Here is a 10,830-nt window from a genome sequence, read left to right as displayed (position 1 = left end):
TGATGGTCATTTTTACATTATAGTAAAATACACCTACCATGTCTCAATCCAAATGGTATTTTATCGTTATAATCAATTTATTTCATTTTGAAACAATAGTATAATGGTATGGGTCAATTCAATTGACAACTTTCCTCAGACAGATTGATCTGGTTGGATTGTAGGAATATAAATCTATTCATTGATTGAGTCATTAATCATTACCATCCTAATTTAGAATGACCAATTAAACTATGAAGCATGTCTATGTGAGTGGAAACCAGTATTCCTGGATAACCCAAAGATTTACGACTGTAACACTTGAACTTGTTATTTTATCTTTAAAATTTGGGCCTTTTTTATAGCATTTTTGGGACGTGACAGAAAATTAAGCTTTTTCAAAAAGACAACAGTCAGATCCATATTTTTAGGGTTGTGTATCTTTTCCTCTCCCATGATTCAATACACATCTTGATACATGGTCCATGAATCGATACGTAAAAGATTCAACTAACTGGTGAGACGATACAGTCCAAATCTTTTACCTAAATAGACACAATCTAAATGTATAGGATTCATTTGGTATTTAATACTATAAATAACATTTAATCTTAACTGAGAAAAAACAGTTTTTTTTCTTACTGCCACTTTTTATTTCAATCAACAAAAACAAAATGTCTTTGACATAACAGCTTCAAATATGACGTTTTGGGTCTTTTAGACTTTATTCAGCCATTTTCAATGCCTGAAATAAAATGGTTATTGTATGTTAAGTGAACACAAAACACATCCCTCACTTTGGTTCTCCTTTAGCCAACTGTAAGTGGCCCAACTTGATAGGACCAAGCTTACGATTGGATGTCTTTTTGCTTACATCACAAGTACATAAAAAAGCAAAGACAGTAGAGACACGTCAAGAGGTGAAACTTACAAAGTGTGCCAGAAATAAATTATTTATTTCCAGATCAATTCTATACATTTCTACCAACATAATCCTTTTTCGTACCTGTGATTTTCAACCGATACTGTCGTAACAACCATAACTGATCGATATTTCGATAGATATCAGTATCTTTTACATCCCTACTTTTTTATTTTTTTTTAAAAACCTGATAGATCACTTCAACTTTTTTCTGGACCTTAAATAATGTTACAAAAAAAGAGAAGTTAAATTTAAGATGCTCCTGCATTGAAACAGTTCCCAAAAGAAAGAAACTAAGTTGTTCATCGTTAAATGAACATTGAGTGAGTGAGATGGCTAATGGAACGACAGTAGGGGCAAATGACCTTAAACGACTGCATTGTCACCTGTTATGATGAAAATGATCTTCAATTTTGAAGAAAAAAAAGGATTAGGCTTCACATCTAGTGTTTTGGTAAGTACTGAGTATATTTGAGACATAAACCGAGGATAAAAAAGTACAACAAACATAATGTCAACAAGTTTTTATTTACATAAATCAATCTACAACATAATAGTGAAGTATTGCCATGTCTTTTAATCTATTTATTTTACAAAAATCAAGAGCTTTTGTGGTTACATTTCGTTTTTTTACTATTTGATTTAAAACATTTGGACACATTTCAAATAAACAGCAAATTCTCACAAACTTCAGGAATCAGTTTATTTTTGTAGGAGGAAACACTTTAGAGGTATTTAAAGGTATATGTTTTAGAGTCTCAAATTAAGTTTAGGTTTGTTTCTGGTTTGAAATTTGTTCTTTCACTCAAAGGCAGACTACAGAAAATACAGTTTTAAAAAGAAAACCTAAAAACAAAAACGTATGCATGGTGAACAGAAGCACATTTTTGAGTTGAAATTCACAAGGCTCTGTTTCATTTTTGGTACTGAAAGGTTCTCCAAACACTTCAGAAAGCCTTATTAAGGGCTCATCTAAACAATACTTCGATCTAGAGACTGAAAAAGGTCACTACATGAATTATACAACACAGAAATCCGAACAGCTCCAATGGTAACGTCAACATGCCTGCATGTTGTTGTGAGTTTACTACAGCTTCAGTCTCATACTTGAGAATTCTGTTAAAAAAAATCTGAATGTAAACTTCAGGAAAACTGAAACACCAGCATGGGAACATTGGCACAGGTGAACTTCAGACGAGGTCAAACATTTTAAGCGTCAAAAGGGAAATCTTTATGCCCATTCCTGCAACCAGAATCCAGAAGCAGCAGAGAAGCCCCTCTGAATGTGGAGCCCATGTGCACAGTAGCAAAACAAGACATCAAAGTACAGTAAATATTGCTTATTGAAGTTTTAAATTAGATTTAAAAAAAAAAAGAATGATATTGTTGGTCGATGCAACTTAAAGGGTGGTCTGAACTGACACAGCAGGCTTAAGTAAACACACAGCATAGGAGGTTCTCATCTTCCTAAGGGTGGCTTTGGTGGCCGTTTCCAGTCTTCAAAGGGAGGATGATTCCCTCTGTTGGCTAAAAAAAAAACATAAAAATCAAAGACAAAAGCTTCACCAGGCCTCTTTTACAAAGCCAACGCTCTTGTAACAAATCCACCATTTTCCTGTTATACTTCTGTAGAGAAGAGAAGGCTCTGACGTTTGCTATCGGGTGTGGGAAGGCTCTCCAACTGAAGGAAGTAGAGGAGGACTTGAACCTACAGAGAAAACATCACATCAGAGCCATGCACAGTCTTTTTTTTTCTCACACATTCACCAACGCTGAATGTGCCTAACCTGAGCCATGACCTCCAGGGACCAGCTGTCATTCATAGAGAGCGGCTGGGAGCTCGTTGAAATTTTGGTCTCCTTTTCAGAGGGTCGAAGCAAAGTGGGACCAAAAACGGTTGCCAGGTTGTGCAAAGACATCTTGTTGATGCACTCATTTTCTGCCACCCTATTAAAGAAAATGCCAAAAGGACACTTAGCTCTGAGATTCAATACAGAGTAATCTCACTACTGAAACAATATTTCACAATTAAAATGGAATTTGCACTCTTTTTTAAGTATTAATATTATTTTATTACATTTAATGTAACTGTTATCAAATGATGCCATCTTTTTTCCATCGTCAGTCTTTCACAACAACTTTCACAAAAATCATTAAAGATAAAAAGTAAAATAGAGTTGGTAAAACAAACCGTTTATCTCGTGGTAAGAGACGGTTGTTTACCTTTTTAGATGGTCCAGCAGAAAGAGAAAAGTGACCAAGTTGGGCTCTGGCAGAGACAGCAGGAGGTTGAGCATGCAGCTCTCCTTAGCCACACTGTCAGACAGAGCTGCAAGACAAGAACTCTCTCATCAAACATTCATTTCTGCCCTCTTGTGGTCGGAGAACGTGCGGTTGTAAACAAACGGACCAATGCCTCCAGCAAAGTTGGGATACAGCTCATCGGTGAAAAGCGGTTCTGGCAACTCTCGGAAATAGAGCTTCAGGGTTCCAGCAATGGCGTTCACATCCATTTCCCTCATCATGACAGATACGTCTTTATTGTCTGGGATCAAGCATGAGACACGCAGCTTTGTACTTGAGTTTTTGTGTGCAGATAGACAACAGCAATTCATCTTCATGTCAGGTTTACTCACTGGAGTCAAAGGCAGCTTTCAGGGCTTGGATGTCGGTTGCAACGCCAGAAACTCTGTAGATGCCCACTTCGTCCATCCCCCGCCGTTCGATCTCCTCCACACATTGGCGAACGATGAGCGGGACTTTGGAGCGTTCACGCCTAAAAATATCCCACAAAAAAATGCAAATCGTGAAATGCACAGTTGTGCAAATATTTTCTGTAGACCACAAAATTAAGCTGCTGCTTCAAAAACGAAATCTAAACAAAACACTAATTATCTCTCTTTTCATAAACTTGCATGCATAAAAAGTTTGAACGTTTTTATAACTTTATTAGTTTTGTGATGGACAACAAATGTATGACTGTTTTGTGTTATTATAAAAGGCAACTCCAATTCAACATACAAGAAAACAAATACTTCTAAATATATTTATTATTAATTATTAAATAATGGATGATCTAGTTTTGATCCAAATAGACAAAACTCACTTAGTGACAGCGTTGATTTTCACTCCAAAGACGCCAGACTGTTTCCGTGAAGGCATTCGCTTCAGACTGAACTCCCTGCTGTTGAACTTCATGGAAAGCTTCACTTCAATCTGTAATAGAGACGGTCAAATACTTCTTTTAAGAGGTTGCTTTAACGTTAGCATTTACACAGACCCGACAGAATCAGTACGATTACCTACGTTTGCTACTTTTTTTTAATACAGCTGGAAGCTAAATGTAATACAAAGCTTTTACTCTAATCAAGAAAAACACAAGAAAATGACAACCTAATCAAATATAAAAGAAATGTTGCATGAGGTTCTAAGAAAGTTGCCATTTTTCATTTCTGGCAACATCTTTATGTCACTGACATACTGAGGTAAAACTTAAAATATAATAGCTAACTTTTGGTAAACAATTGTCAATGTTAAATACATAAAACTAAAGATTTAACTAATTTTTCAAAAATCAAGATCCTAATCAAATTAGTCAAAAACTAAATAAAAATAGCCTTTGTATTGTGATCTTTATTATTTCTATAAAGTGCAAAACTTTCATGAAAATGTACAACTTTAAAGACAATATTGGTGTTGATAAATAAAGTTTTACAGCCATCACTGACAAATACAATCAAGGTTTGACAGACCGTAAGTGTCCATGTTTACTGGCTTGGATACTTTGATAAAAGGCTACATAAATAAAGACTTTGATGATAAATGTGGCTATTTTCCCGACACTGTTTGTCTTCGGGACTCAGGACCCAAAGTTTATAGATGAAAAGAAAGCTTTACCCCGTTCATGGCGATGACGGTCCTCTGCCAGTCTTTATTTTGCAGAGTCTGGGGATCTAGCTGAAAACAAAAAATAACATTCAATTTCAAACTTAGATTTACCCCACCCCAGCTTTCTACACAAAACTCATGTAAAAATAAACAAAGAAAAACATCTATCTGAAGATCCAGACCAGGGTTTTAGAAGATGGCATCATTTTCCAGTAAACCGATTTTTTTCTTTTACCTTCAGAGCTCATTCAGATAATCCTTTGTTCACAGAAAATCTATTTACTTACATAACAATAATTTGATCTACCAGAAAAAAAGAAAAACGCTCCTCTGAATCCTCCAGATCAACAGAAATTTGGGAAAAATTCAAATCAGGTTTGTTGGATATCTGTCATCTTCATCCTCTCCTCTGTACCTTCGGTCTGAGCAGACTACTGCGAACTCTGTCCCACAGACGCGCCCCTGTGCTCGCCGCCTTCCTCGCATTCACATCTCCTTCGTCTTCCGTTCTGCTGTTGGTGAGATCCACACTTTCCTCTTCGCTGCTCTCGTTCATTCTTTCAGGCATGACCGCGTCTCAAGAGTTACTTCCACAGAATAAGAAACGAAAAGTGGAAACACTCCACCAAACAAAAACTTCTATTTTCTAAGCGACTTCAGCTCCTCAGTCTCAGAATAACAAGTTTTTGCTCGTGTCTTGATGAATCCCGATCACATTGGTGAACTCTTTGTGCATCTTTTTGAAGCGTCCTCTTGTCTTGTCCTAAACTCCTGCTTGGTTGATTCCTCAGGGAGTCAGGAGAGGGAACAAAGGGGCACGGGCAGCCAAGCACACTCAGCTCTGTGTTGTTCTGCTCCACAGATGGATTTGTGGGGATTAACCCGCAAGAATCCCCTCCTTCCCTCATTCCAAATGTGCTCACGCCTGCCGCTGTGAGGAGCGTCGGCTGGTAGCATCTCAAGCAGCCAAATAGGATCCTATTAGGCCAAGCACTTCTTAGTACTCGTGACCTTTGACCTTTTAACTAGCCAACTAGCACGTGCCCCATCCGAGCAATATCTAGTTTTAATACTAGCAGATAGACTATGCATGAACTGCATTCAAAAGATGCTTCTTTTTTTTTTTAAATAGATTTAAATTTTTTGATATTTTTAAAGACAAGGCTGTGGTAGCCTTACCCAGTAATTTGAATGCATTAGAATGAAAAAAACGTATCAGTCGTCTTTAAAAATAAAGGAAAACTAAAAAAGATTATTAAATCAGAATCAGAATGCCTTCATTCAGATAACAGCTAAAATCCAAAATGGAGCATTTCAAAAATACTTTTTACAGAACCAGCAAAACAACATAAATGTGACTTCAACATATCCAGTATATAAGTGATGAGAGGAGTTTTCTGCACAAGTGTCTGTTCACCTAACAGAGAAGCTCTGGATGTTTGAATGATCAAACCCCTTGGATTCATCATTTGGAAAAAAAATTGTTTTAAATGTTTGATTTTGTGAGTTAAACCTAGATCAAGTGGATTTGATGATGTCTCTGATGATGTTACAGGCTCATGCTTTTTAAATAGGTTTATATATGTTGATTTCCTTTTTTTCAAAATAAAAATGGCATAAATGTTTATGTTACCAATCAATGTAAAGCCGATTTATAGCTATTTTCTTTCTGTATTCCAACATCTTAGTCAATTATTTTCTATGTCCCGTCATAATTTGAACGGAGTAATAATATAATGTAAAAAAGCTGAAACTTTCAGCAATAAAATACTTGGAAAGTAAAAATAAACTAGTCCTATATAGCTCTGGTCATTTCTAAATTCACCAAACCAGGGCTCTGCAACCTGAGGCTCGTTTTAGTTTGGTAGATTTACAGATAACTGCCTGAGATGCACCAACAATGATAAAACAAACGGTGTATAATTAGCTTTTATTCTTTTAATCACCATCGACATTGATCTAGTTCTACTACATTTGCTGCATTGAGATGATCCTATGTACCTACAGGGACTCTTATTTTGAAAAGAGGTTACCTGAACCTCTGTTAAAAGTGAATAACTATTTCATTTTTTTTTTACATAGTCAAAACACAGTTTTGTTTGTTAAGTGGTTTATGGGTTTTGTTTTAGATACTTAGCATTGGTTGTATCATTAAAATTAAAAGTTAGGAAAAAATTAAAAAGAAGAAATTACGGTTATATCAGAGACCAGAAGCCCTAAAACCAAAGCAGTCATGTCATGTCAGAGTCTTTGTTTAAGCAGCTGTTGCTCCTCTTTGCTCATTTTAACAGAGCAAACAGCTCATTCATGGCTGTGAGGCTCCACAAACTTAGCAAAGCTATAGGTTAGAGCTGTCTTAGATCTGAAGTGCAGCAGCTTTCAGCTCATTAATGACATTTTAAGATAGTTCCTGCCAGCAGATTTGAGCCTATTTGAGGTTTGATGCACCTGACTGATCAACCAGCCCTCTGTGCCTCTCACTGGAAAGCAGTGCCAACAGCTACAGTTGGTTGACCCAAAGTCTTATCCTCCTGCTGTCACAACAGCCTATGGTGCTCAAGCTGACGTGAGCCGCTAGCAGCCGCATGACTCACCTCTTCCTCAGCAGTAAAAGGGCCTAACTGGGGAAGATTAGCCAACAACGATGCATGTGCACATTGAAAAAACTCAGATCAACACACTGAGAGCTTGTTTTGCACAAATTAAGGATGCCTCTGAGAGCTGGACTGAGAGTGAACGCATAAGTGTAACCCTTGCCTGCCTGCAGCAGTGTGAGGATACACGAGGCCATAACCACACCTCAGATTTAGTTCTGGTGTCCTATACTCCTCCCTACCTTTATTTGTCCTTTAGCGATGATCTTGTCGGTGACCTCTCCATCCTCTTTGCTCTGCTTGGGCTTGCTGCAGCATTTCTCGTAGCACAGAAGCCTGAGAGTTTGAGAGCCCTCCAGTTCGATCTCAAACTCCTTAAGTGGGAACAGTGCAAAAGCTCGTCAGGTTTCAGTTCAGGGGAGATCTGCTCGGTTTTAAAGACCTACTCTCATCATCTTCGGATGCATTTTTAAAGTGTTCTCAGTGGCCTTTTAATTATGATTATGCAGGTTTTAACTAAAATAAAACAAAAAAAAAATCAGTCGTGAGTTGTGAGCAGGAGTATTGGCACAGAGTAACCCCACCCCCCTTCCTGTCACCCATAATTGGGTTATCTGTTTACAATGCTCTCCTTCTAGCTTACAGCCCCTCACAACTCCAACCTAACATTACCAGTGCAACAAAAAGGGCAAGAAATACCGGCGCTGTCCAGCCATACAGTTTTGAGCCATATTCCAGGTAAACAATCATGGATCTATTTGTCTGCAAGTGGATGCATCAGAATGGAGTGGAGCAGGGAGCTTGTGGCCAACCCAGCCTTTTTTCTACGTCACAAATACGATCTTTTTCAAACAGCATTTCTTTTTTGTCTGCTCCTGATTCCCAGTGATTTGAATAAAGGAATACTCAGAAATGCAGTTTTTAAGCTTAATTTTCTTCATATATATCCCCCAACATCTGAAAAATGTTAAAAAGAACATGTTAAAACATCCAAAACATCATTTTCATCGGAGTGGGTCTTTAAGTTGACAGGATAGTTGCCTCAGCTTCTCTACTTAAGATTTATTGGGTAATATCTTGGGAAATAATGCTAATTTTGTTGGGGAATTATTATAAAGAGATTCCTCACCTCATTCCAACTGGGCTCTGTAGAGTCTCGGTAAACGCGCGTCTTGGCTTTGTTGACAAAATAGCCAAAGGAATCCACCTCCAGGGAGCAGTATAAGTCTGGTGAGTGAGAGCAGAACTGGTTTGACTCATGAACCAATGTGAAACTGAATGGTCCTAACGGTCTTGACCTGTTGGAACTTGTCAGAACTGATCTGGAAACACACAACCAAGCCTTTTCTCTTTCCTTTGAACTCTCAAGCTCCACTATCTCATTGTTTTCATGTTTTAAGCAGACACGCTTCTTGTAATTTTCCCCCAAAAATAACATATGTGACAGAAATCATAAAGGTGGCAGAGATCTGAGAAAACCCATTTATGGCAGCTTGAACACAATGTCCCTCTCTAATCCCACCCGCACCCCTCCAGCTGCCCGCCCAGCTGGTAGGCGCAGAGAAAGAGGCAGAGAAGGGCAGGAGGGAGATTGAGGATTGACACGGAGGTGACACAACGTGCAACTTTCATGTTGCATGACAATTGCATGATGATTTCTAATGAAAGACGGGAACACTTACTTAAGCTGTGTTTGAGCCCTGTTGCAGAGTGAACAATGACGTCCAGGAAGCCGCACAAACCAGAGGACTCATCATCTGTGACGCAGAAAAAAAAAAACATTATCCTTTAGAAAGTTGAATTGAAAATATGTTTAAAACAAATGAGAGTTTAAAAGCACCGTACCCTCCTTATTCATGGTCATGGGAATGGTGTGAACAGTTTGGAGTTTCACACATGAGTTAGTGAGCATTTGCAACTCCAAAGAAGTCAGAGAAAAGCTCTTGAAGCCTGGAAGTCACCGGGAAAAATCATATTAAAACTGATTAGATGGGAAAAAAAGTCTTCAAAAATAACAATTTTTTATTCAACATACACTTCTTCTGCTGCTCCCGAATGATCTCCCTCCACTCTGCTCGTTCATAATCAGAAGAGATAAGAAAGGTAAAACCCTGAAAGAAAAGGAAAAAGTCAATTTCTAGCTCTTTAACCCTTCCGCTCGCTTAGGTTGGCATGTGCTTTGGGGTCTGCATGACCCCCCTCCAAAAAAATATAACTCCCTCCGCTGTTTTACAGGGCATAAGTGACCCCACGAGGCATTTCTCGGTGGCCAGCACGAAACCCATTCCCTCCGCTGTTTTACAGGGCATAAGTGACCCCACGAGACAATACTTTATTTTTTTTTCTCTCTCCATCCTCTCCGCTGTTTTACAGGGCATAAGTGACCCCACAAGGCATTTCTCGATGGCCAGCACGAAACCCATTCCCTCCGCTGTTTTACAGGGCATAAGTGACCCCACGAGACAATACTTTATTTTTTTTCTCTCTCCATCCTCTCTTCATTTTCTTTACACCCCAAGACCAGGGGGTGGAGAGGGAGGGAGGAGGGTATCAATTTATTTTTATACCCCTCGCGCTGTGCTTTGGCGTGCATTCGACCCCGTATTATTAAAAAAAAAAAAGCGTTCACTCCGCTGTTTTACGGAGCTCAAATGACCCCAAGAGACAATACTTTATTTTTTTTTTCTCCAAAAAAAGCGTTCACTCCGCTGTTTTACGGAGTGCAAATGACCCCACGAGACAATGCTTTTTTTTTTTCACCCACTATTCATTTCCTTACAGCGCACGACCACCAGGGGGAGGGGAAGGGGGGGCATCAATTCATTTATTTATTTACATACCCCTCGCGCTGTGCTTTCGCGTGCATTCGACCCCTGTATTATTTAAAAAAAAAGCGTTCACTCCGCTGTTTTATGGAGCTCAAATGACCCCAAGAGACAATACTTTATTTTTTTTTCTCCAAACAAAAGCGTTCACTCCGCTGTTTTACGGGGCTAAAATGACCCCAAGAGACAATACTTTATTTTTATTTTCCTCCAAAAACAAAAGCGTTCACTCCGCTGTTTTACGGAGCTAAAATGACCCCAAGAGACAATACTTTATTTTTTTTTTTTCTCCAAAAACAAAAGCGTTCACTCCGCTGTTTTACGGAGCTCAAATGACCCCAAGAGACAATACTTTATTATTTTTTTCTCCAAAAACAAAAGCGTTCACTCCGCTGTTTTACAGAGTGCAAATGACCCCACGAGACTATGCTTTTTTTTCCTATCTTCATTTTCCTTACACCGCACGACCACCAGGGGGAAGGGGGGGGGGTATAATTTTTTTTTTTGTTTATGGCATTTGGCAATTCCCTCGCGCTGTAGTTTGGGGTGCATTTGACCCCCGTATTTTTTTTCAAAAAAAAATAAAAATTCCAACCGCTGTTTATCGGAGCACGTGTGACCC

The 10,830-nt window shown here is 38.6% G+C and overlaps 1 protein-coding gene across 2 annotated transcripts in view; it reads right to left on the bottom strand.

The window, feature by feature from the left end:
* Positions 1 to 1,410: 1,410 nt before the first annotated feature.
* Positions 1,411 to 10,830, bottom strand: part of si:dkey-91m11.5 (PH_BCR_vertebrate and RhoGAP_Bcr domain-containing protein) — a 223,228-nt gene continuing 213,808 nt past the window's right edge. Inside the window, exons 12-24 of one of the 2 annotated variants that reach the window (XM_078952583.1) lie at positions 9,419 to 9,494; positions 9,229 to 9,333; positions 9,066 to 9,140; positions 8,513 to 8,610; positions 7,626 to 7,757; positions 4,799 to 4,858; positions 4,008 to 4,117; positions 3,538 to 3,677; positions 3,312 to 3,446; positions 3,125 to 3,230; positions 2,689 to 2,848; positions 2,526 to 2,609; positions 1,411 to 2,428 (exon numbers count right to left, since the gene is read on the bottom strand). In XM_078952583.1, coding sequence (XP_078808709.1) covers positions 2,369 to 2,428; positions 2,526 to 2,609; positions 2,689 to 2,848; positions 3,125 to 3,230; positions 3,312 to 3,446; positions 3,538 to 3,677; positions 4,008 to 4,117; positions 4,799 to 4,858; positions 7,626 to 7,757; positions 8,513 to 8,610; positions 9,066 to 9,140; positions 9,229 to 9,333; positions 9,419 to 9,494 — 1,341 coding nt within the window. In that variant the 3' untranslated portion in view covers positions 1,411 to 2,368. The remainder of the gene's footprint in view (positions 2,429 to 2,525; positions 2,610 to 2,688; positions 2,849 to 3,124; positions 3,231 to 3,311; positions 3,447 to 3,537; positions 3,678 to 4,007; positions 4,118 to 4,798; positions 4,859 to 7,625; positions 7,758 to 8,512; positions 8,611 to 9,065; positions 9,141 to 9,228; positions 9,334 to 9,418; positions 9,495 to 10,830) is intronic. The other variant, XM_078952584.1, reaches the window with a different exon arrangement.

Source organism: Oryzias latipes, chromosome 9 (assembly GCF_053564925.1).
Source record: "Oryzias latipes strain Hd-rR chromosome 9, Olatipes_Hd-rR_3.1".
Classification (NCBI taxonomy): Eukaryota; Metazoa; Chordata; class Actinopteri; order Beloniformes; family Adrianichthyidae; genus Oryzias; species Oryzias latipes.
The sequence above is the reverse complement of the archived record's forward strand: the minus strand, read 5'-3'. Positions and strand labels throughout refer to the sequence as shown.